The sequence below is a fragment of the Colias philodice genome, chromosome 1, assembly GCF_061535455.1.
Source record: "Colias philodice isolate Cphi_HAF_F1 chromosome 1, ilColPhil1 Martin Lab GWU primary, whole genome shotgun sequence".
Lineage (NCBI taxonomy): Eukaryota > Metazoa > Arthropoda > Insecta > Lepidoptera > Pieridae > Colias > Colias philodice.
In genome coordinates this window covers 5875528-5902686 of record NC_143086.1, presented here as the reverse complement: position 1 = coordinate 5902686, position 27159 = coordinate 5875528, and the positions used below count along the sequence as shown (strand labels likewise).

At 34.0% G+C, this 27159-nt stretch overlaps 2 protein-coding genes across 2 annotated transcripts in view; both read right to left on the bottom strand.

Moving 5' to 3' along the window:
• Positions 1-6545: 6545 nt before the first annotated feature.
• Positions 6546-27159, bottom strand: part of LOC149491131 (uncharacterized) — a 64807-nt gene continuing 44193 nt past the window's right edge. The window contains exons 7-9 of the mRNA XM_089705498.1: positions 23651-23798; positions 19228-19344; positions 6546-6756 (exon numbers count right to left, since the gene is read on the bottom strand). Coding sequence (XP_089561624.1) covers positions 6692-6756; positions 19228-19344; positions 23651-23798 — 330 coding nt within the window. The 3' untranslated portion in view covers positions 6546-6691. The remainder of the gene's footprint in view (positions 6757-19227; positions 19345-23650; positions 23799-27159) is intronic.
• Positions 12775-18511, bottom strand: LOC149491133 (uncharacterized). Its single transcript, XM_089700167.1, has 3 exons — positions 14303-18511; positions 13276-14101; positions 12775-12968 (listed from the first exon to the last, which is right to left on the bottom strand). Exons 1-3 carry the CDS (start codon positions 17561-17563, stop codon positions 12775-12777), a joined length of 4281 nt encoding a protein of 1426 aa, XP_089556293.1. The 5' UTR covers positions 17564-18511.

Sequence of the window (27159 nt, the reverse complement as noted above, 5' to 3'; positions counted from 1 at the left end):
TTTTGTCTATATAAATTTAAAATATAAGTTTCTATTTGCGATAAAGCGAGACGTTTTAATTAAATAGTCTAATTAAATGTCCAGGTCTTTATTGCGATTGAAGGCACTCCCAGGCTTTTAGCTTGAAAGCCATTCACTTTTATACATAATATCTGTTCAGGATTTATGACGGTACGCAGTTTTTCATTAGGATCGCTTCAAATGGACTACTTTTCACAAAGTCTGAGTAAGAACTATAGATGAACATTAATTTTAAATTCGTCGGTTGTATGATGTTAGTATTGTTTAATTCAATATTCAGAAAGAGAGGAAAGCTCAGTTCACTATATAGCGCTTTTATTAGAAGTGGTCAGTGCAGTTAATTTAAAAATCTTTTTACTACTTAATATTACTAAGTCCTTAATGACATATGAGGGGAAGATTAAAGATAATTATCAGAAATAATTAATTGGTTGAAGTTAATTAATAAATGTATAATAACAAACTAAAAATTATGTTCTTTATTAGTTATAAACAAAATATTATTTATATTATGTAGGAGGGTACTAAGTCATGTTTACTGACTCATTACCTTGGTAGTTCATAGTTGATAATTGAATATTTTTTTTTCGGTGAGATAACAATGATAAGAAATAAAAGGATTAATAATTTATAATTGCGATAGTATTGTGGGCGTTTCGATTTTCCGATATCAAATATAATTGGCTATAAAATTTATATCGGAAAATAATAAAACAATATTGAAACACAAATTATGTTTATTCCGACGGCTTAGCAATAAAATAGACATCAATTCGTGAATACAAATGAAACAACATTGGGTACATTAAGGTTAAAATCTCGTATTACATAAACACAGGAAATATTCGCATAGATATTGTAAGCAATAGTCCATGTAGGTAAGCATATTGGAAATGCGCACACTGTTTGATTTGAAGATTAAGATACCCTCTGCGTTCGGTCTGGAGATTAAATGTTATATAGAACTATGGGCACCTCTGGTAACAGCAACATATTGGAAAGGCTTTGTGAAACCATCAAACTGTTGGTCAGTGCTTTCAAATTATTTGAAATATTTAACTGTTCTGGAATATCGACGTTTTAAGAACAAGAATTCAAATTTATAGGTAATGTGTGGTCGCGAATTTCTTTTAACAAATCACTCAGTGTGTGCATATCCTACTAACATTTATTATATGATTTAATTACATTATTTCCTACTGTTTGATATGAAATACTGAATAGGTATTACATTAAAGTTAAAATATAGTTAACTACATAATACATAACACATCGTTATAAATAAGTATCTTCCTATATATGAAAACAATTAAATTTAGGTATTATAAATTATTGAAAAATTTAATAAACTACCTACATAACTAATTAAAAACTTACGTAGTTCCTACCTAACTGAAGAATGAAAATAATATTGTATCTATACTAAACATTTATTATCGATTTAATATCGTATAACATGTAAGTAAAGTTTAATTCACTACAAACATCACATTTAAATAATTAGTTTTCTATGAAATGGTTATGTTGAGTGGTTCACAATAAATATGTAGGTATAGGAACGGCTACGTAAGACAATAATATTAAGTACAACACTTATTTCTAGTATTCCTACGATTATTATGTTAAACATTGTCTACTATATAATATTAATATTAAACAAATTGTTTACATTGACTAGAAACCGCTTGTAGCGGTGGTAATTGAGATACCTTTTAAAGATATTAGGACATAATATATTGAAATAATAATACAGTATCACTGTGAGCTACACTCATTTATGAACATTAATGAACGCACAAAGAGTAACCGAAATGCTGGTAGTTATTGAATTAAAGCCGTGCATTCACGAGGATTACATATAAGGATTCCACTCACTGCCTTACATTGCAATAACGTTGTATAGAAATCTACGATTCAGAACAAAGCACACGTAGCATAATGCTGTAAAGTTATTGTACGCATATCCATCGCTTGCATTCGTAATCAAATCGTGTTGGAGCGGAAAATTGTGACTGATTGGATACACGGCTTTTAGTTAGGCAACACTACAACATAATATATCGTTGAATGGTTATCATTAGTTAAGTTATAAATGGATCTAAATCCGGATTTGAATTTATACAAGTCTTCCAATTTATTTATACACCCCTTACACATCTCACTTACCCTGTTCTCCTCAAATATAAAACATTAACCCAACTGTTTACTTTTACCTTACCTTGCCAAACTCTTAACAATCTTATCAACAAATTAGTTTTTATAGAGAGTAATGCTCTCGCTGTAACCTAGTCGCGTTATAGTGGCTACGTTTGATATTTTCACATGTTTTTCATTTTCAATGTTGAATAAATTAATAGAGTATACCTAGAATAATAGAGGAATTATTATAATTACATAAGAAATAGAATAGTCATATGATATAGTATAACAATTAAAAAAATATTTAAAAGTATCAAGTTGAACATGAACACAAAACGTTAACTGATTAAACGAAACACGCTTAGCTCATATAAGCTTACTCGAAAGTTTAGCATAAGTTGACCTTGAAGCTAACGCATACATAGTAGTAAATAACTTGGAAACTTAGAAAACTACAATGCTAAGCGGTTTCTTTATGTGAATTCCCTTTCCTCAAACTTTCTTAGCAACTGCACTTCCCTCTAGTGTTTTGCCTAAATTTTTAAATACATTTTTGACACAAAATCTATAAGAATGGTCCAGTGTCTTTAAGGTAATGTGATTTCCAATGGCCAGAGTTCGTGTTTAATATATAAATAATGGAACCATAATATTATGAAGGGATTCGAGTCATGTCGTATAATAATTATGTCAAAGGGAAGCAAACTGACATTTGATTTCGCGAAACTCGATGGGTCGGTGTACCGCACCTTACCGTAGATTCTTTATATTGTTAGAAGATATAATATATTGTATAAGAACAATACCAAGAGCTTTCTCGAGTTTCTGCTAATACAATATGACAATAATAAGACAGATGGGATAATCCCCATCGACACGATTATCTTTTCTGTACATCTGAAATTAATGTTTCATCGACTATAATACTGAAATATTACGTTTTCAGCCTGAAAATCAATAAATATGGAATCGGTCGTGAACGGTCAACATAAAGATATTGGACAGTTGGACGTACAAACGTGGCCGAATATTGAACTTTGTCTGAAACTATTTTAATGATCACAACTATTGCAATAGGAAATTGTTTTGTATCCTTCCTGAAAACATAACAATGTAACAGAGTAAAGATTTATAAAACAATTTTTATTACTTCGTGTTTTACGAAGAAGCGGTCATTTCATCTTTAAAAATTTTAATGAAAAGAACGTAGAAGAGGTTATAAGTTAATGCAGAAATTCAATTAGGTAAGCTAACAAAGATGGTTTCATATTTTATAAAAGTGATTATATAGCCGATGGACATCGCTAAAATTAGATATTATTTTCAATCAAGGTTAGAAGGACTCTTTGTATAATTATTTCACAGGTGCAAAATTTTCCAACCTATTCATAATAATTAACTGCTTATACAATGATGTTAAGTAGAATTTTAGACAACCCGCCAAGTAATTAAGTTTGAGATATAAACGGCAGCTAATACATTTGAAAATAATTTTATCACATCAACTTGCTGTAGGCTTTATAATTCACATTTTAAACTAAATGCTAAACATGTAGTTAATAGGATAAAGATGTATTAATAGAAATTAAATGCAAAAGTAACAAAAGATAGAAACACAAAAGCAAAAGTTATAACTGCCTTATACTTATGCACGCGGGAAGTTGTTTCCCACAGGAAAATTATGGAGATAATAGATACTATTCCATCCGTTGTGCTATTGACGTTAATGCTGTCCCATTATAACTTTTGAGATAAATTGCTCGTCTCAACTGTGCGTTAAAGATAGACGGTGTTGTCGTCTTCCGAGCTTTTATTTATGCGTGATTAGTTTCAGCTACAGTTTGCTAATTTCCTGTTTCAAGACTTCGCAATATCGAACAACACTTTGTAGCCTTTGTAGTTCATCTTCGGTGTACCTATTATGTGCTAATTATAGACTGGTTTAAGCTTGAAATAAATTACCGTTACTGCATTTTCCAACATGAGTTCTCTAGAAGCTATTTCATATAAATATCACACTTACTTTAAAAAGAGATTTCAAATAACTGGGATATTTATTTGGAAGTCCTTTCGGATTTGGATAACTTACTCGAGTCAACTGTGCTGTATGTGACTGGACTTCTTTATGTAGCAAAATTAAAGATTCAACTTTTATTGTGAGATTGTATTCGTATCAAAAGAAACTTTGCAGTTCTTCTATTTGGTTCATTATATTTGTATTTATAGCAATTTCCTACAAATACTATGTAGTGATGTGGAGATATGGCTAGCTTTAGAACATTAAATTAATGTTTTGGCAAAATAAAGATTTTAAAATTTTGTTATTATTAATTAAATATTTAATTTAATCATCGCTTTGTGACTCAGTTGATTTTTTTTGATGGAGGTATTGATTGAGATTAACAAAAATTAAATTATTTTAAAAACTTGAGCCAAGTGCAACTGTAGCGCAGTGATTCGATATCGACTAAACAACTCCTTCTACAAAATAAGGAAGTTGTCGTTTGCAAATTATATTTTAGTTCTATTTGAAACTAAATTTAAATAACGTGACATACCTATACAATAGACAAGTACATTATGTACACAAAGAAACATGTGTGTACATTTACATAGTTATATTCTTTAAAACAAATACATAAATAATTTAGAAATATTCCACAATCAGACTTTAAACATCTTATAATAGCTTAAGTATATTGTTCTACAAATAAGGAAGTACTTACCTAGATACTTAAAATTTGTAAAACCTACCGATCAAAATATATGTTTGACACAAGACTAAAAGAGTTTTGGTATACTGGTTTACACAATTATTTTTGGGTGAAATAATGCAATTCCAAATTAACTTACTATTAAGTCTGGTAGTGATAAAATAATGTTCATTTTCAACGTTTCAACTAACCTAAACTCATATTATGGGCTCTTGACACGAAAAAAGTAGTCGACAAATTATATAGTCGATAAAATACTAACCTCTTTTTGTAAACTAATGTTAAGCAATTGATTCGAAATTTAATAAAAAGCTTTAGATACCTAGTTTTTCATTTCTGTATGCGTGAATCGTGTTTTTGAAAGTAAGAAAGAGATTATTTCTTAGAGAATTACTGATTACAGTATTTACAAGAGATTTCTTAGGATTCACATAAATTGACATATTTACAAAGAAGTCTGTGGATCCCTGGTTTCCTCAAAATGTAAATGTAAATCATAATATAACTCAGTTTATATAAACCACAGATTTAGACGCTCATGAAGCTTTATATCATAAAATATATAACGCAATAGAGACCGGGATATCCGATTACAAGTAATCTTAAATATAATTGAAGTTTTATGACGCCTAATAGGTACACACATAAAAGCGTTGCCCACTTCGTTAATTCATATTAGAATTGATACATCAAAGGATACAATCTTAAATTCTAAATATTTGTCACAAATCTGGGGTTATTGGTATACCCCACTAAATTTGTGACAAAACTAATAAGTCTCTTCACAATGGGCAGCGTTTGGCGAGTAGAGGAAAATAAGGAAATCACGATAGTGTAGAGGGCCTAATTGTCCATGATAGGCCGTCGTTGTAGATGTTTATTCATAATCGCCGTAATGGCGGCAAACATCGACGATCATTTGTTGGGCCAACGCTGCCCATTGTGAAGAGGGCGCATAATACTTGATACAAATATTTGACACAAGATTATACGAGTGTGGGCATACTCTAACACTTGCGTGAATTGAAGCTGGGCACATATTTTAGGTACACATACATATATAAATTATCAATGGAATGAGAACGGCATAACTTGCGCCGTTTAGTACTAGAAAAGAAACTGTAAATCTGTTATCAGTCATTCATAGGTGAAGAAGAAACTGCGAATACAGTACATACCTACAAGTAAATATATGCAAGTACCTATATAGTAGATTATATTTACTAAGACGCGTCTTGAATAAGAAGGAAATACCTAACCAGTGGTCGTTCCTGATTAATCAGGTAATGTTAAAGATAAGATATCATTTAGGTAATTATTTACAAAGTGCATAATAAAAGCATGTCAGGGAAATTGAAAATCTACGATCAAACACGTACAGATAAAACAAATTTTCAAGTATAGATAAGTACCTAGTTATTTACACAAATTATAAACCGCTGATAAGTAATAATATAATGTTATAATTTATATAGAAATTTTAAGTAGGTAAGTATACAAGTAGATAGATATCATCATCAAGACGCGTCTTACACATCCAGAAAAATTGCATGTCGTCAAAGTATCAAAAGCCGATTTACAGAGACGAGTCGTATATACCAGAGACGAGCCCTGTCAGTCATCGAAGTATCATCAAAAGCAGATTTCGAGAGACGAGTCCTTTAGGTATGTCAGTGATCGAAGTATCATCGAAAGATTTAGAGAGACGAGTCCTGTATGTCAGGCTGGTCGGCGGGCGGTACCCCGGCGGCGGACATCTTGCGGCGCTCGTTACGCGCGCGCGTGATGGGCCGGTAGTACTGCTCGCTGCGACGCCGTCAGCGCTCCGGGGGCGGCACCTCCGTCTCCAGCTCCATCCAGAGCGAGCTGATCACCCGGGACGCTGTGGGAGAAAGGGAATTATAGCTTTTCTTTTAGTTTATAACTACCAGAGCTTGCATGGTTTAGCTTCTTTTTGCACATAGGAAGATCCCATGGAAATAATAGTAACTGCCCTCCTAACTAGACACAAGAATGTAGATAATACCATAAAAATGCTCCGTTCCGAGGTGAAAGAACGACAAGCAAACAATTAAACAAACACACACACATTCATCATCATCATCATCAAACGTAGAGCTATTTAATTTTAATTATTATCATTATTATCTATATGTACATGCTCATTTTAACGGCTTAATTAAGCGTGCGTCTTTCTTAATAAATTCTAGTATGACTTCAATAAAATCTAGAGAAACTAAAACTGAATGAGAATACCTCACTTCGTTTATTCATTTAAAACTTGTACCGTGTACGCAAAAGTTGCACTAGACATTCCACAGGTACTGCGACGAATGGAAAATATTTTAAAACCAACTTCGTGACAACGACTTTGAGATACCCACATAAATACTCCATTCAAGTTTACAATCGCTTCAAAGCACGTTTTCTCGACTACTTGGAATTGGAAATGCTTGACTTAATTTTCTACGTCTTGAACGGTATCTTTAAAACAATTTTTAGAGCGAATAATTACACTTCATTGCTTTCTTTATACGTATTTTATTTAGCATTTTAAATTTCTCAAATTCTTATGCTTTTATCAACAAGAGAGACTACAAAAAAATTTAATGTATCTTCGCGACATTAACAATATTGTAATAAACAATACAGCATATTGTAATATATGGTTCGTAGAATAACATATCTAATTGTTTGGAACGCTATAGTTGGAGTGTCTATTGTTATTATTGGCACATCATTTCAAATACTGGGAATTTTTTTATAATATGACCTTATTATATTCTTCGAATTGGATATAGGATTAAAGAAGAATGATTTTGTAATGCAGGAAAATTTACCATCCTGATTATAATTGTCAAATTTTATTAGGATGATGATGGGAATTGGGATGGATGGATGTTACTCATTCACTCGACCGTTCTTAATCGCTGATATTTGGTATATTACACAGATTGCATTCAGAAATGTGCATGCTCAATGGATTATTTTTTTATCAGGTACTTTTAATTTTGAAAACTGTTTAAGTTTTCGTTATGAGGGATGTGTATTGTGTACCTACCTACTTTTTCGTGGCGTGATACAGCGAGTGATATTACCTTTCAATAAATTTTCCTATATGCTTCAAGTAATAAATAGGAAGTGATTGTATAAGTAGTATATTATAACTCATCTTTTGTATTTTTCAATGGATTACAGATTGACAAAGTGATTCACTAAAGAGATCGTTTCAATTCTTCGCAGTTCCCTAGCACACAAAGCCTTAAAAATTTTCTTAGCTTGTTAAAGGAATATGTGAACAAATTATATTTACAATGAGAGCATTACTTACCGAGTCAAAGAGAAAAGTACGGAAAAGTATATCCCAGTAGGTTATATACTGTGCCGGAAAACTTACCTTTCAGCAATCAAGATTTGTTCTGAATTATACGACTCTTTTTCCCAATTAGAATTCAATATTTTCTTACAATAGATTCATATGAAACTTTATTTGGAAATTACATTACACTTATAGGAAAAATTGTCTGATATCGTGATACGTGTTTTTCTAAGAGTATAAAAATAAAATTTGATACTTAAAAACTAAATTTAAAATAACTTTTACCCTGCAGTTAGACATTAAAACCATTGAATACTTTTTTCGGGCTCATAACATTAATAAGTGTGTGCTAATACTTTAGACATTTTATGTATTTACTATAATGGATCAAGAAAAAGGTGACTGAGATTCTTTGTTACAAACGTTATGATGAATAGCACCTGAAGATGGTAATCGAGATACGCTGCAAAATTAATGGCACACCGGAGAAACTTTTCCATTTCCATTCAATATAAAAAGTAGAATATCCGAGATTTATTGATTAATTTTAAAATTCGTAACTCCTTGTCGGAAAAAGTTTTGATTTACCTTTATTTTACGATCAGCAGCAGCAGCAGTTATCAATAAACGGTATATTTACCTATATTATACACATACTAAGTCGATAATCTTCTATAGAACGATCACAGAACTCATCGGGAACTCATTATGCTATATTAATCGACATGACTGTTTGCTAACCCCAAGGTGACACATCTATTCTCTTATATAAAACCGCACAAATACACTCAGTGTATCGACATATTAACTTGGATTTTATTTACGAGTTCTCGGAATAAATGCGAAAAGTTTAGCGATGAAAACTTAAAGCAAAATTGTTTCCCTCCGCTAAGATAAATCCAAGTAAAATTGGACTCAATATTTTCTAAAGCATATTACATTTCGGCTTAGTGTCGTAGACCGTAGACGCTGTTTTTCAGAAAGACATGCTATAACCTTTTGTAATTTGTTAAACGTTTCTTATAAAGATTTCAAACTGTTTCTTTTTAATAAATATGTAATTAATTATTAATTACAATTTGTTAATAAGATTTGTATCCTGCCTTCAGGTATAAAATCGAAAATATGAAATACGGACATAAAATATTTGTTTATCCGAGCGAGAAAAATAAACATACCATGAAATTAATAACATAAGTTAGATTAGTTTTCAAAATAAATAAATGACGTAAAAATGTCTCGTCAATTCGGCCCACGCGTTAACTTAAAGATCAAATAAGTATTGCGTTTCGTTTGATCAAAATATAAATAAGTACCAAAGTTAAAAAGTGACTAGTTATAAATTATAATATTATGTTGTCATATCAATTTTGATATTACACTGCAAACTGAAATCAGTACTAAGAATTTGTTTCTAACATCGACGCATAACCACAACTGCAAGGCATCTATTACCACAGGGTTGTCAATTGCAGCATATCTCTGTGAATTCGATCTCGGTTGTGTGGTAACCCTACATGTGTGATGCATTTTTTGTTACGTTTTACATATTAAAATGTTATGCTCATAAATCACAGTTGCAACTAAAACAGTCACGCACGAGTTTTAAGCTCATGAGTGTATGTGTGTCTGTGTGTATGTGTGTGTCATTATATTATTCCAGTGCAAATAAGCTTTATGAAGTTTGTAGAGCGTTGATAACAAATATATTCTCATTTTTGCGATTGAAATATTATAATAACTTTCATGCAAGAGTATCAAAGTCTTAAAGTTATTTTTTTAAATGACATTTTGTGGTTATGTGACCACACGATGTTTATGTGACAGTACCTATAGAGTAATTAGTAGGTACTTTATTTGTTTCATAAGAAAATAGTCCAATTTAAAAATAAAGATTTAAATCGTATTCTAATTTTCTACATAAGGATTTAACTAAAACACGATTTTCTGAGAAAATCTAACATTTATTATTAATGATTTACTTAGATGGTATATTTTAAAAAGAGTAGTAAATGTTTATGATGCTACTACTAACGCTATGAAAATTCTACCTTTATTACCCATCGTAAAACAATATAATTATACGTGTTTTATGACTGAATACAAATTATATTTCATGACTGCTAACGTTCATTCTAAATTCATAGATGAAGTGTTTTGAATGATAAAATACCATTTAAATACCATTTTGTAATTACATCACCGCCAAGTATTTATTGATAAATGCTAAACAAACAAATTGAATTACATATTCCGACCGAATTGTCATAAATTAGCATAATCCTGAATATGGATATTGATGTTTTATACATAAAATATTCTACCTATTAGTTAGGTACCTATCCTCTCTAAAATCATTATGCTTTTAAGATGTTTTATAATAAATATGATTTTCTTTCAATTGATTTTAATTAAGTCTTCATTGTGATAAGTAGTAAGTGTAATAATGTGTTTTTTAATTAAGTCTTCATTGTGATAAGTAGTAAGTGTTTAATTGTGATAAGTACCTATAAAGTATACTACCGTTTTTGTAATTAAGGGAAATATTTATATAATGAATTTATAATTTTTCTTTTCATATGTAGTATACAACATAGTACAGTGTAGCCATTCTTGTTAAAGTTGCTGATAAATAAAATAATAAATAGCACCTATAATTATTACTATCTTCGAAGTGCTATGGTCCTTGGTCTATTATTTAAAGAGATAAGAACAATGCTAGACTGCTCATATCGCTGTTTTAATTGTATTTTATTTCAATTGCAATAATGTAATGCTTTTAAGGGAAGTATACAATTTTAAGTGGCACACAATATACTCAAGGTTTTGTATATTTATAAACTATAAAAAGCTTATGTGGAGTTTTTTATACATTTACTTAATTGTATACAGAATCTCATCCAAATACGTTCAGTACTTCTAGCGTGAAAGAGCAACACTCATCTCTCCACCTACACATACGTCCTAACATTTTGAAAGCGAATTATCAAACTGAAATTTACTTAACATTATCAATATTCTCGGTTGAAGCAATTAATACATTAAACACGAGAATAAAACAAGCATATATTTTAAACGAATACAAACAAAGCAGTAGAGACTTGTACGAGGTAGTTTGTCGTCACAGTTCACCACAGTTCTGCGGTCGGGTTCCTTCAATCCACATTTACAGAGATACGTCATAAAATATTATTACAAACACACACAAATTTAACATATTATACATAAAGCAATACGCAATTTCTATTTGTTGATTACTATTTCAGGCCGTATTTAAATTTTAAAGGAAATTAGAATTGAGAAATTTGAATGAAGTCGATTATAATTTTGAAATATAATTGATTCGATATTGAATAGTAAATTATAATTATTATGTTATGTTCTTTAATAGACTACAGGCCCATGTTGAAAAAATTATGGGTCATTTGACCCACCACCTGACCTATCTAGAATGATATAAGAGCATTAAATAATAAGATTCAGCACTATGACGTCACTTGTAAGCCGTCCACCTGAGTGCAGATGAGAATTCGAAGGTTCAGGTAGAGATTTTCTCCCCTTGTCTCCATGATTTTTGTACGGCGTTGCGGAATAATTGATTAAAAGTAGTATAGAAATAGTATGACACAGATGCCGTACAAAAATGGTGGTCCACAAAGTCGGAATTTATTTTTATTTTTCGACAGTTGCCGGGGTTTGGTCATTTGATTTTGTACGGCATCTGTGTCATACTATTTCTATACTACTTTTAATCAATTATTCCGCAACGCCGTACAAAAATCATGGAGACAAGGGGAGAAAATCTCTACCTGAACCTTCGAATTCTCATCTGCACTCAGGTGGACGGCTTACAAGTGACGTCATAGTGCTGAATTTTATTATTTTATGCTCTTATATCGTTCTAGATAGGTCACCTGGTGGGTCAAATGACCCATAATTTTTTCAACACGGGCCTGTAGTCTATAATTGAGAACACTCTAATCATTCGTGTTCGAACCAAGGCCTGCCACCCACTGTCTCTCGGGAACGATTATAATAAAACAAAAGTTCCAAGTGAGCAACCAAAATTTATTCTTCTAAACAAATATATGTTTACACAAAAAAATTACAATAGTGCGATGTAAATATGGCTAAAAACAAAAATATGCCATCTCTTGGCGAATAGCAGAACTAAGTATACTCTCGGTATTTGATAAATGAACAAACAATTCAATAGCGCGATGCAAAAACACACGTTTTCCGTTCAGCGACATCTAGCGACAAATAGTTATAACTAGTACCTAATCAGAACATTTAACATTCCGCCCACCATGGACAGAATGTCCATCACTTAAAACTACATACATTGATAACTGCGTTACCGCCCACCATGAAACATTAATGGCAGTAACGTCTTAAGACACAATACATGTTTTAGAATAGAGTAAGTGGACTGTAAACAATAATAATAAAAAAAAAAACAAAATACATAAAAATAACTCCGATACAAATTACATGAATAACTACGCGTACGTTGTGACTGGGAGCACAATAATAATAAAAAAATACATGAAAATAACTCCGATACAAATTACATGAATACTACGCGGACGTAGTGACTGGGAGCACAATCAGCTTTGAGGTGGGGCGTTTAATGATTGAACCCTTGCAACGCAAAGACACAACTCTTGTGACCTTGTCCGAACCAGTGTGCTTATCTAAAATTACCCCATGGAGCCATCGCGCAGGAGGCAAATCATCCTCCATGACCAACACCACGTCACCCACGTTAGGCTCTGGAGTGCATCGGGTCCATTTATGCCTCTGGTAAAATTGGCAAAGATACTCGCGAGACCACCTTCGCCAAAAATCTTGCACCAGGCGTTGTGACAAGTGCCACCGTTTCAAACTACCAATGTTGGTGCTCTCGTAGTTATTTTCGGGAACTAACAATATTGGTTCTCCGATTAAAAAAATGCCCAGGGGTCAGTGGACATGGATCCTCTGGGTTTGTGCTCATTATAGAAAGAGGCCTTGAGTTGAGACAAGCCTCTATCTGAGCTAGTACGGTTATCATTTCCTCGAAAGTGAGCGTGTTAGTACCTATCACTCTCTTAAGGTGGTGCTTTGTGGACTTCACTCCAGCCTCCCAAAGTCCTCCGAAATTTGGAGAGTGGGGGGGGATGAAGTGCCAATCAGTGCCGTTAGTTGCAAGCCAATTGGAAATGTCTTGTGCCACACAAGATTTTTCTTGAGAAAATAAAGCCTTTATTTCCTTATCAGCCCCAACAAAGTTCGTGCCGTTATCACTCCACAATTCACCACAATGTCCTCTGCGAGCTGTAAAGCGTTTAAAAGCAGATATAAAAGCCTGAGATGTCATATCGCTGACAGCTTCTAGGTGTATTGCCCGAGTAGTCATACAGACAAAAAGGCAAATATACCCTTTAGTGGAGTGATAACCACGTCCTCTGGTGGGTCTGATACTGATGCTTCCGGTATAGTCAACACCACTTCGAAAGAAAGGACGGCAAGCATTTACTCTAGCTTCCGGCAACTGTCCCATAAGCGGTTGAATAGCACGTGCTGAATAACGTATGCAAGTCACACATTTATGAATATATTGTCTTACAACACTCTTGGCATTAATTATCCAGTATTTGGACCTCAGATAATTAAGTACTAGTTGTTGACCACCATGCAGCGTGCGCTCATGTGCATCGGCTATTAACAGTGTGGTGAAATGCGATTTTTGTGGAATAATTATCGGATGTTTTTGATTCTCATTCATGTCTGCATGTTGTAATCGACCTCCAACTCTCAACATGTGTTCACCATCAAGATACGGATGAAGCGAGGTAAGCCTTCCCTTTTTAGTTAATATTCCATTTTTCTTTAAGTCCTGTATTTCTTCCCCAAAATAATGACTCTGACATACACGAATACACGACATTAAAGCCTCCTGAATTTCGGAAAACCTTAAATTAACAGAAAATTTTGTTTTAGATTTAAAAATTAAAAAAAAAAACCTTCGGCAATATGTAAGAACTCTCGTTAGCTTAATCAATGATGAAAATCTTTTAATAAATTCATTTATTTTTTTTTTTTTTTCATCTCCTATATTAACTACGTAACACAGAAATTTGTCCTTCTTCTCTTCAAGATGTGTATTTCTAACTTCACCCTTGCTATATTCAATTGACTTATTTTTGAGCCAACTAGGTCCCTTCATCCATGACTCAAGTTCCAATAATTCCATCGGACTAACACCTTGCGAAGCGCAATCTGCAGGGTTGTCCTTCGATTGAACGTGTGACCATTGATCGCCATCCATAATGAAAAGTATTTCAGAAACGCGGTTTCCAACAAAAGTTTTCCAACGGCTGGGGTGGCTTGTCAGCCATGCTAAAACTACCGAAGAGTCAGTCCACGCATGTAAATTATTTTTCGAAACGCCTAATGTGACTGAAACTTCACTTAGAAGTTTCGCAAGCAATACGGCGCCACACAACTCCAACCGAGGTATGGACACCTGTTTGATAGGGGCTACCTTGGTCTTAGATGCTATGAGACTAATATGAATATTGCCGTTGGAATCAACTGATCGCAAATTAACCACAGCCGAGAATGCCCTATTGGAAGCGTCACAAAAAACTTGTAATTCGAGCTCAATATCCTGTCGACTAGTGTGAATCCACCGGGGCAAGCAAAATTGGGTGAGTTTATGTAAATTGTCTCGATATACGAGCCAATCCTTTAAAAGCTGATGAGGAAGTTCCTCATCCCATTCAATACCCGAAAGCCAAAGTCGTTGTATAAACACTTTAGCCGTTACAACAACTGGGGAGATCCATCCGAGTGGGTCAAATATACGAGCTATGTCCGATACCACTCGCCGTTTGGTTACTGGAGTCTTCAAAGTAGGTAGATGGACAGTGTATTGAAATTCATCAAAATTTCGATCCCATGTTAGACCTAAAATCTTCATAACATTATCCTTTTCGAAGATAATGTTCTCATCACAATCACACGTTCCATCTCTTATCTTGAGTAACAATTCATGGCTATTGGTGAACCACTTCTGAATTTGAAAACCTCCACGACTCAACAACTCGGACAACTGACGATGATTCTGTTCGCCTTCAGAAATAGTCTCACAACCAGACAGAAAATCATCGACATAAAAATCAGACAAAACACGTTTTGCCACCAAAGGAAAATCATGTCCTTCGTCATGAACCAATTGCTGCAAGGAACGCACGGCTAAGTATGGAGCCGAGGATGTACCAAAAGTTACACGCAACAAACGCAAATGATGTAACTCAGTTTGCGTATTGTCACGCCACAAAATGCGTTGATAATCTACATCCTCGTCAGCTATATCCTCTGACTTGCCAATCTTGCATTGGGGATTGTCTGTCTTAAAAGGCAATCTAACGATACTCGTATCGTCTCTTTTGGTAGTTTTAGAGTAAAATTCCTCGCATTTCTGTTCTTCTTCAGTTAAAATAACCCCCAAATTTGAAGAATCTTCCGACTCTTCCAACTCCCAAAACTTCTTCAGATGATCATTGATATTCACCTGTGAATTAACAACTACGCCGTAGCAAGCCGGCTTTTGAGTTTCGACGGACTGGACTTCGCCAGACAAAATCCAACCGAGCTTAGTCCTTTGAGCAACTGGTGCTCCAGGTGGTCCTCTTATCAAACCTTCCTCCAGAACAGCGCCGACCACTCTAGTGCTCAACAGCAAATCAATACTGCCTGGAGTATGGAATGAGGGATCCGCCAACTCCAAAGGCGAAACCATCGGCAAAGCCTGAACGATCCTTCTCTCAGGAAGGTGTGAGGTTAGCCTTGTTAAAACATACGCGTCGACATATAAAACAAAATTGGGGTCTAGGCGAGACTGCAATTTAAACTTAACAATCCACTTGGAAGGCATTGAAATGCCTTCGTCATCGCCTAGACGGAGTATGTCGGTATGAGCAGGTAACTTGGTCAAGCCAAGAAGCTGGACTGCAGATTCCGTGATAAAGGAAACCTGAGAGCCTTGATCCATCAAAGCTCTTAAAACAAAGGCAGCTCCAGATCTCGATTCGACGTTGACCAAAGCTGTGGCTAATAAGCCTTGACTATGAGTATTTGCATAACAACAAACAGGGGTGGTTGACTCACCTTGATAAGATGTAGCAGCTGCTACATTTACATCTGCTGGACTATCAGTCACAGCAGCGTTGACAGTTTTAGGGTGCAGAAGTGTGTGGTGTCTTTTCTTACACTTATGGCAACGGGTAGATTGACGGCATGAATAAACATTGTGATTTCTATTAAGACAACTATAACATATTTTACTGGTTCGGGCAAATTCACGACGAGAGTCAATGTCCTTTGCGGCGAATTCCTTGCAGTGACACAGTTTATGATCACCAGAACACAGAATACAAGACACAGAAGCTACATGAAACGATTTAGGATTATGTGAACGAGTAACATTTTGTTTAGGATCTAGATATTCTAGGGATCGAAATCGGGTTTCCAAGAATTCTTTCATACTATCAAAAGATGGTAATTCATCTTTCGAACTAACTCTCACCTCCCACAACTTGCGCGATTCGGAATCTAATTTTAAGCTAATTATGTATATTATGATTGTGTCCCATGAACTCACATCTATACCTAATGTACGCAAACCGTGCAAACAATCAAGTGTCGTATCTAAAAGGTTCTTAATTAAATTTGAAGATTCTTTTACAATGGTTGGCTGATTCATAAATCGTTTCAAAATGCAATTAGACAAAAATCTCTTATTGTCATAACGCTTAATGAGAGTTGCCCAAGATTCCGTGTAATTAGAAGCCGTGACAGGAGTATATCTCAATAATTGTTCAGCTTCTCCAGATAAATGTGTTTTCAAGTAATGAAGCTTCTCAACGTCGTCCAAAGTTTCATTTTTGTGAATAAGTGAAACAAAAAGATCGCGAAAAGACGTCCATTCGTTATATAAACCGGAAAAAATAGGTAAACTAATTTTGGGTAACTTTACTTTCGATGTGACTTGAGATGCTTTACTACAATTATTACAATTTAAATTATCTTGTTGTGTATTTAACAACTCTTTTAATTCTGATTTATAATTGAAATAAATGTCTTCTGTTTCGTCGTAGACGTCAGCCGTAAAATATGGGTTAGTGGTTGCATCTTTGTCAGATGCCTTTTCGATGATAGACTTATGAGTATTAAGAAAATTTGACCATTGTGACTCGAGTGCTTCTAATCGAGTTTCAATATAAAACTGAGTCAATCTTTCTTTAGGAGATTTTTTGAAGTTGATCCTGCCCTTGTAAATAATATTTTTGTTGTTTAGTTGTACTTTAATCAATGATTCCATGTTAAACAACAATAACACAAATTTATGAAACAAAAATAAGAATCAGTAAAAATTCTAAGTTCAAGAATAAACTTGAAAAAATTACAAGTGTTTAAATTTATAAACAACTTAGAAAAAATCGGGCATGGATTCCCCGTCTAATCACCTTTTGCTTAATTATTCTAAGTCTAAATTAACTCTAAATTTTAAACTAAGTACAATGTTCTAAATATACGTAAAATAATTAAAGTCCCAAACACTTCACTAATAATTGTAACTTGATAGAAGATCGAAATGAAATATTTTTACAAGTACACAATGTTTACTCACAGTTGTTTCTTCAAACCATTCATAATATGTTGCCAGTCGTAAGTGGCGCCCTCTATAGTTGGTCGTGCTCAGTTGCTGCTGTGTGGAAGGCCCGCCCTCTGCCGGAACGTAGCACTAGACTGCGAGTGCTTGCTGCTTGAACTGGTTCCCATAGGCTGGTGGCGCCCTCTCGCGGAAATGCTGCAGCTTCTTATGCACACTCCTTATGGATGCGCTTACGCCGCTCACCACAATGGCGCTTCAGTAGCAATCCACTACCGGTTTGCGCGCCGTACTTTAATACAAAAATCCACTGGTCTAGGTTCTTAATATTCGCGCTCGAAGACCAAAAAATGTTCGAACCAAGGCCTGCCACCCACTGTCTCTCGGGAACGATTATAATAAAACAAAAGTTCCAAGTGAGCAACCAAAATTTATTCTTCTAAACAAATATATGTTTACACAAAAAAATTACAATAGTGCGATGTAAATATGGCTAAAAACAAAAATATGCCATCTCTTGGCGAATAGCAGAACTAAGTATACTCTCGGTATTTGATAAATGAACAAACAATTCAATAGCGCGATGCAAAAACACACGTTTTCCGTTCAGCGACATCTAGCGACAAATAGTTATAACTAGTACCTAATCAGAACATTTAACAATTCGTAACCTATAGGTACGAAGTTATTCAACAAAGCCGCGAAATTTTTTTATGATCTTAAATAATCATTTAAGATAAGATTTTAAGGTATTACTCAATACATTTTTAATTATTTTTAAGCACAGCTTTATTATGTTTTTATTTTTTTACATATTTCAGAGGCCCACAATCAACAAATGAAAAGTAATAGTAAAAAAGCAAAAAGGCTTATAAAAACACACAAATAATATTATGTTATAATTAACAAAAAGCTTGGTCAAGTTAAAAGAATTGTTGCTGTATCAATTTTCAATAAAAGCGAGTATTTCTGTTACACTGTTATATGACAAAGAAAGAAAATACTCGGTTTTATTTGAAATCCAGTCCAACAATAAAGATTTATAGAACCGAAGTTTATAAAACAATATAAGAATGGGGCTAGATTTTTGTTTGGGATATTTAAAATGTAAGTTTGAAACGATCTGAAGTCGTAATACGATACAAAAATAAAAAAAATACTATAATTATTTTTTTAATTTTAAATATAGGTATCCTGGCTCCCTCTACCATGCATTATACTAGTTACACTAGTTCTGAAGCGATTAACCATAACATTTTTAAACGTAAGTCGGCCTTTAATAAATGTTGTGTATTAAGATAAAAAAAAACAACTATTGCCCTGTAAGTTTTCACACAGTGCAACAAATAAACTGAACACAAGTTTATACTCACACGACTTCTCCTCAGATCCATTCATAGACTCCGGGGCCTCCTCAATGCAACTCTGCTCATCAGGAAATTGGACGTGTTTCTTTACAGCGGATCGGTTCGGCTTTGACAGTACGGATGCTGAAGAAAACACAACTTTTAGTACTTCCGAATAAGAACTAAGTAGGAGCGAGGGATGTTGAGAAATTAAATATTGCTGGAGACTATATTTTGTACGTAAATAATAACATTAACGAGTAAATAATTGACTAAGCCTAAAATCAAAGTAGATTGTACTACGCACTCATTCGTTTGAAAAGAAATATTATGATTATTTACTATTTTATATCTCTGTTCAGACTTGCTTTAGAAGCGTGCTTAAGAAGATATTATGATAAACTGTGGTTTTGGCTGAATAATTATAAATCCTTACATTCCAACATTATTAAATCAATCAGTTGACGATACTTGAAGCGCATAATCCTGATTTTAAAACGGAATTATTTCAATTGTAACACAAAAGTGGCAGATCAAAGATAACATTAGCTGTACAAATAAGCGAAAGTAAAACTCCTCCCAAACCAATTAGGTTGTCAATTTAAGGAAATAAACGAACACCCCGACAGGGCTACGTATCACCCAATTTGTAGGGTCTTTGCAGTTGCTTCCTCAAAATTGGGTCGTGAGTCTACCGAAATCAAGCAATCCTACAACTTACATTCTGTCCCAAATTAAATTTGTAATTTATTCGGCGTGTGTGAATGTTTATTTTCGGCGTTAAATGTTAAATCTCCGCCTTTGTGACCGTCGGGAGGAATTACAATCCCTTGCCTTGAATAAATAATATCGTTCCGTGTCCTTAAAAAACTCACTTTGTTGTTTCTTCTTCCTATAAGTAATTTCTACAAACAAAACACCGCTTTCCTTACATGGGAGTCCCTTTTTTTTCGGTGGGAAATTCATGCATAGATACCAACGGCCTCCCGGGGAAAAGGCCGTGATTTATATCGGATTCCTACCGACAAAAACCAAAAACGGAGCCACGAGTATGTAGAATTCGTCCGAGACCACATGGGAGTCCCTAGAAATGTATAAAAGTGCCACCTATGGCTCGTTTATACGAATTACGTATCATTCAAATAGCAATCAAGGTACCTACCGCATGTACCTAATCTTTATCGATTTCAACCCTCTGCAGGCATTTATACGCACCACATCACAGCTATGATTGTGCATGCATTTATATATGACATACAAACTAACTAGCATCAATTAAAATAACAAGGGTGGTAATTACACTGCATTTAATTCAGTTATAAATTTATTATTAAGACGCTCCCTACCTGTAATTATTGGTTTCATTCTAATGAATACTTTGACTATGTTACTTCATTCAAACTAGATTACATGTATGAGTTTATGTGTTTTTTTAATTACTTTGATTATTTTTCCAAAGACTTCGTATGAATTTTAAAACCAAGGTTAAATTTCTATCAGTTTTAAATTTTTATATCAACGATTTCATATTAAAAAGTTAATTAACGGGAACCCTCGTACGAGAAAGCGTATTAACATTTACATAATATTTACATTTTGCTCAAAATTTTATCAAATTAAAACTTGGGAGTTTTACTGAAGTTTGCAAAAAAATGGGGTGATTTTTTTAAATTATGCTAAAAAAATAACGACATTAAATGGTAACGTATTTTCTGTTTTCACACTTACTATAATTTTTACAAAGAGTAGGCAGGAATGTTAACAATACTAATAATACCTACGAAGATACAACTCGTACAACTTTACAATTCAAAAATGGGATGTTATTAAAGAAATAACTAAGCATCTTTGATGAAACTTTGATCACATTTAATAACGTAACTGTTCTGAATTATAATTGAAACCCAATTAAGATAGCCCATTAAAACTACGTACCTAATCAGTCAGGATCAGAATTTCAATAACATTTACTGCCAATTGATTCAAACCATCTTTGCCTAAGAGATAGTCCCTGCGAACCTTTAGATTCGTACCAAGTATCCAAACTAAATAAATCTCAAGCCAAGTGTTTGCAATGGACGTGGGCACTGACCAAACACGGTCAAATTGTCATTGTGTCAATCTATCCGATATATTTACCATCCTCGTGTGCTTGCAATTAATCGTAAGTAGGTACTTAATTGTTTGGCGAACGATTTATTAATCTCATTTGGATTACGATTGGTCTGTAGGTAATTGCAGAGTTCTTATTATCTACATTTCATTTTATTTCATGCGGATATTTAACGGTTATCGGTTGGTGCATGGTTGGTGTGTAATTAATTTTATTACACGTGCCTCGTACTTATATAATTATTGTGCAACTTTAATAATATCGTATTCAGATGATTCCTATGGAATCGTTTCTGTTGAAAATATCATTTTTTTAAAACTTAATCTTTTAATAAACAATAAATTATGAATAATAATGTTTGTTATGCAGCTAGACTTGTTTGGCGGTGGAATTATGCCTACCGCTAAAGAATGTAACAAAGGCCCGTAGGTTTTCAGCACAAATGCTTTGTTTTTACCTCCACGCATATACACTAATACCAGGATATATGCAAGCAACGCACATAGTTTACTTGGGTGAGTGAGATCTAAGAACTCATTTACAGCTACACCTAGAATTTAAACTACATATTGATCTTTTCTATATGGAAAAACATCAGAGAAGATAATTAGAAAATAAAAATACTATTTTATAAAAAACTAGCGGTCCGCCCCGGCTTCGCCCGTGGTACATATTTCGCAATAAAAGGTAGCCTATGTTCTTTCTCAGGGTCTAAAGATTTTCTGTGCCAAATTTCATCAAAATCGGTCCAGTAGTTTATGCGTGAAAACCATACATACATACATACATACAAACCTTTCCTCTTTATAATATTAGTATAGATAAAAAAAAAATATTTACAGCTATGAAAAGTTAAAATATGATTACAATACCTAAACGTAAAGGCATGAACAATGTACGTGAAGCTGCATATTAACAAAGCAAACATCATTGAAAACGACAGGTAAATGCGATCACGGACGCTATTGTGTACCGTGGTCCGTGATACCGTTTTAGACGGTCAAAATTTTGATGAGAATGCCTTTTATAGGTTTCACGAAATAACATTTATTTTTGCTGATGTATGATAACGGGGAATCTCTTTGTGACCTTTGTACCTTAAGTGGTTCATGTGAATGGAGACTGAATAGTTAGTTATTATTAGTTAGACTGAATAGTTTTGCGGGTTGATTTATGTCTCGAAGATATTTCGGTATTTGCAGCCGAATGGCTGTTATTTTTGTGCACAACGACATTTCAGAATGCATTAATTTGCATTCTAAAATGTCAGCTATTTGAGAAATGGATTAGAAAATTGATTTATTTGACCTGTATTGATCTGTATTCAAATTGAAAGACTCATTTTTGGTGTTACTTAAATAATACTATAATATAACTGGTGCAGGTAGAATTCTGCTTACCTAATTGATGCAATATACCACTTTAAATAACTATGCTTGCAAGACTATGGCCCTAATCTGTAACAATCTCGAACTATATTCAACTCTAAGCGTCGATACATCCTCACAAGTTGCCAAGAGTTAGTCGTTGCCACACTTGGTGTAGGGTTCCGTAGTTGTCAATTTAACTTGCGACAAATTTCAAAGGTATGCGCTTCAAGTTTATACACCAAGTAGTTTAGAGGTTTTTGAATTGTTTAATAATGTAGGTTGGAAATAATTAGCGTGCTGAAGATTACGCATTATATTATGTAGTTCACCGCTTTCGTTTTTTGTACAGAAAATGGGTGAAAATAAAAACGTTATTGCGTTAGATTGTACAATGCACGCGCTTAAAATATCCAATAACCAGTGATCTGTTAACCGTTTACATTTCACTCTGTGAAAAAGTTTAAATTTAATTTGAAAATGCTGGTGATTTTAAATAGGTATTTCAATACTTACAATAGGATTTGTATAGTTTATTTAAACATATTATACACAAACAAGTAAGTAACAAATACTACATGTTATAATTTATCTTATATATCACAGGAAAAACAAAGATTTAAAGTGCAACGGAAAAACAATGAATAATGATGGCGCAAATAACATTTCCTTTAACTACGTTCTTTTGAATTTCCTTTTCAGTGAACTACGTAATATCTAAAATAATCTCTACATTTTAGTTTATCATATCCTTTTCCTCACTCTTCTTAATTTAATCCTTTTTACTCCTAGCGACATCATTTCCTTATTATTCACCGTTTAAAATACGGACAATGCATTTGGCAGAAGCCCTACAATTGCCCAATCTCTGCAAATGTTCCTGGGTGGTGATGGTCGTTACCAGTAGGGAAGGCCACCAACTCAGTTGCCTTTTCATAAAAAATGGTACAAAAAATATTAGGATGCTCACGTATAGTCCTAGTAGGTGCTTCAGAGAACTCTTCAGGGTCACAGCGGCTTGGCAGCGGGCGGGGAGCGGAGCGACGGCGGCCGCTCGGAGCCGAGCTGGTTGTGGTGGTCTGCGGTGCTGTAGCTGTGTACTGCACAGTTGCCAGTTGCTACAAGCATAGGGGATTTATTAATATTTATATATACCTATATTTAAAACTAGCTGTGCTCTGCGGTTTTCCGGTTACCCGGACTGCTCCGCTCATGTTGGTCTTAGCGTGATGATAGCCTATAGCCTTCCTCGATAAATGGGCTATCTAACACCGAAAGAATTTTTCAAATCGGAAAAGTAGGTAGTTCCTGAGATTAGCGCATTCAAACAAACAAACAAACTCTTCAGCTTTATAATCTTCTTCTTATATATAAAATTCTCGTGTCACAATGTTAGTCTGCATACTCCTCCGAAACGGGTGGATCGATTCTCATGAAATTTTCTGTGCATATCGGGTAAGTCTGAGAATCGGCCAACATCTATTTTTCATATGTACCACGGGCGAAGCCGGGGCGGACCGCTAGTCTTATATATAAAAATGAATCGCAAAATGTGTTGGTAAGCGCATAACTCGACAACGGCTGAACCGATTTCGATAATTCTTTTTTTATTATATTCCTTGAAGTACGAGGATGGTTCTTACGTATAGAAAACGTAAATATGTACCACGGGCGAAGCCGGGGCGGACTGCTAGTAGTATATAGATATAATAGATTCTCGTGTCAAAAATGTTAGTTACCATACTCGTGCTGATGATGATGTTTATACAGAGATAGAAAAATATTTATCATCAGACGGAATTACGGGAACCGCATCCTATTATTTTCAATAACTATCTATGGTATACTAAGGGCCGGTTTCATAGCTTCCTGATTTACTGATTTTCAGGTTAAGTGTAAGAAAAGAAGGATTGAATGAATATTTATGTCAAAGTGTCAAATAGTCTATCAGAGACATTATAAGCAAGCGGTGAAATCGGCCCTCGGTAAAGTATAAGTAAGTATAAGTAGTTTTTCATGTTCATCTCATATGCCTATTTTTCCTGCTTTAGGTACAAATATGAAACATAGGGAAGTTCTAAAACCGTAACGTATTTTTAAACTAGATCGAGACAACGTGCCTTAAATCTATTTCACATCGCGAAAACGGATTCTTAATAAATAAAACTGCCAGATTTATCAGAAGAACGTAGTTCAATTTTTATAATGCAATCTCTTAAATTTTAAGAAGATTAATAAATAGTTAAATATATAGTGTTCTTAAATATGAATTCAAGTGACGTTTTCCACAGACATACATAATATAACACCACGAAGATAATGGCGCAAGCAGAACAAATAATTTTACGCTCGAGTGACATCTTTTCATTTCCTTCTATGAGGAACGGAGATAAGCGTTATGCTTTTTTATTGTTTGCAATCCGCTAATGGTTTAACCGGCTAGTAAGTTTTTATTGTATCTGCAGCCGCAGCTGGGTTAATAATCTGTATTGATAAATAATGGTGAGGTGCTTATTTAATATTTATATTCTAGAGAATAAAAAGTAGATTTGTTTACCGGATTTGGTTTATGTTCTTTTTGTTTTGTTATAAACAATGTATCGACACCGATTACGATAGGTCTTCTGCAAATATAACAAAAATCAAAAATCAACAACAGTTTTTCCTTTCAGTAAGTATTACATAAATACTTATACATATTAGTTACTATCGGTTCCTACTACATTAAAAACTTATATAGAGTACCTACCTATACGTATACAACCATTATATAGGTAATATTACACTTATTTAACCATAATACGTAATATTACGTATGTATCCAGTATATCTATAATTTCGAATCTTGTTACTCGATACAGGTGCTCATATTATCCTGTCAGTGGAATATTAATATAATACATGGGATTGAAGGCCGGGAAATTGGCTTGATCTTGACAAGTTGAGAGCACTATCTCAAACGCGTACCTAATGAAGCGGTAATAATCTGATACCTATTGGAACTAATTATACATAATGCGCATTTAGATAAGCATTTGCAATAATCGATCAGTAGCAACGATGTTAGGGAAATCATCTAGGTAGGAAAAGGCAATTATAGATGAACATTTGCTTAAGGGAAATGTCATTTTTAATAGAGCCCTTTTAGGGAATTTTAAACGCGATTTATTCAATGTATTTATCGACTCTTCAACCACATTTTCTACAGCGAGCCTGGGCACAGGCAGACTGAACTGGAACGTCAGGTAATAATATAATGAATAAATCGCGTTTAAATTCCATTAGTACCTAATCTTTTATTTCTTAATACATACTTGCGTAAAATCAAACGCAAGAAAATACAATGTATTTACTATTTATGTAGGTACCTAATATTTAATATAACAAAATATTATCTCTATGATATACTTACTAGAATCACAATCGCGTTTTGAATTAGACAGACCTTCTTGAAAATCATATATTAATAACAAAGTAGAGCACGTACCTATAGCTGTTGATTGTACGCCCACTATCTCGCCGTTCGTGCCCTATCTCCCATCCCATCGGATATGAAGGTGAAACATTAGGAACTGCAATTCTATGTACAAATATGTGCCCAATAATATAGCAAACTACACATCAATATCTACAAGAAAGTCCGCGATACCATATGTCCATCTTCAGTAGTTATGTTACTACAATAACTTTTTTACGTTTTCAAAGTAAATAGAAGTGCCGACAGTAATCAAACCAAGCAAACTGTTGGCTGATCTCTATTGCTATTGACCAAATTACGAGTGACTATGTTAGTTCAGTTGAGTATATATAACAAACGATACATTGCTATAAGAAAATTGGGTGCAAAACGATTTTTCGAATAATAAAATACAATACACAATCATCGCAAAGAGCATTTGGTACAATAACCGTAGGTACAAGTAACATAAACGAGAAAATCCATACAGTTTACACAGCAATATTGTAACGAAATATGAAGGTCGGACGAGCCCTGGAAATCCCTGTCACTGCTATAAACTGTACACAAAGACTTAAATTGCGCCACAATACAATCGGCTCGGCCGCTAAGCCATTAGCACTAAGCCCTCTTGATGGCCACTGACATGCTAATCAATCAACTTTATGTGTTTTCGACGTGCGCCGATCGACGTAATAAAAGCGACCAATATGTTACCCTTTCGAAAAGTCGCTAGAGATATTTTGTGCCTGATTAACAGACGAGTAAGTTTGACCTGATTGCAAACAAGAGTACGCTACGAATCGAGAATCTCTGTTGTTATTGGAAACGTTGGTTATGGAAGTCAATTGTAAAAGTGTAATGTGATATAGCGTTACCATTTTAGCCACATGCACTTGATACATTGGTTTCTCGTCTTTGTAATTATGTTCCTAATATTACGTACTTTGTAGACTATATGGATAGCTGTGGGTGTTATAGCAACTTCGAAAGAACATGGTGCCATATCACACTAGCGGATT

Bases quoted from the DNA above. Each gene is read 5' to 3' on its own strand.
- LOC149491133 (XM_089700167.1), bottom strand. From the start codon at position 17,563: ATGGAATCATTGATTAAAGTACAACTAAACAACAAAAATATTATTTAC. The intron at 14,102-14,302 runs GTAGTTAATATA...CGTGTATGTCAG, and splicing joins AGGACAAATTTCTGTGTTAC to AGTCATTATTTTGGGGAAGA. The intron at 12,969-13,275 runs GTACTAACACGC...GATGCACTCCAG, and splicing joins CCACCTTAAGAGAGTGATAG to AGCCTAACGTGGGTGACGTG.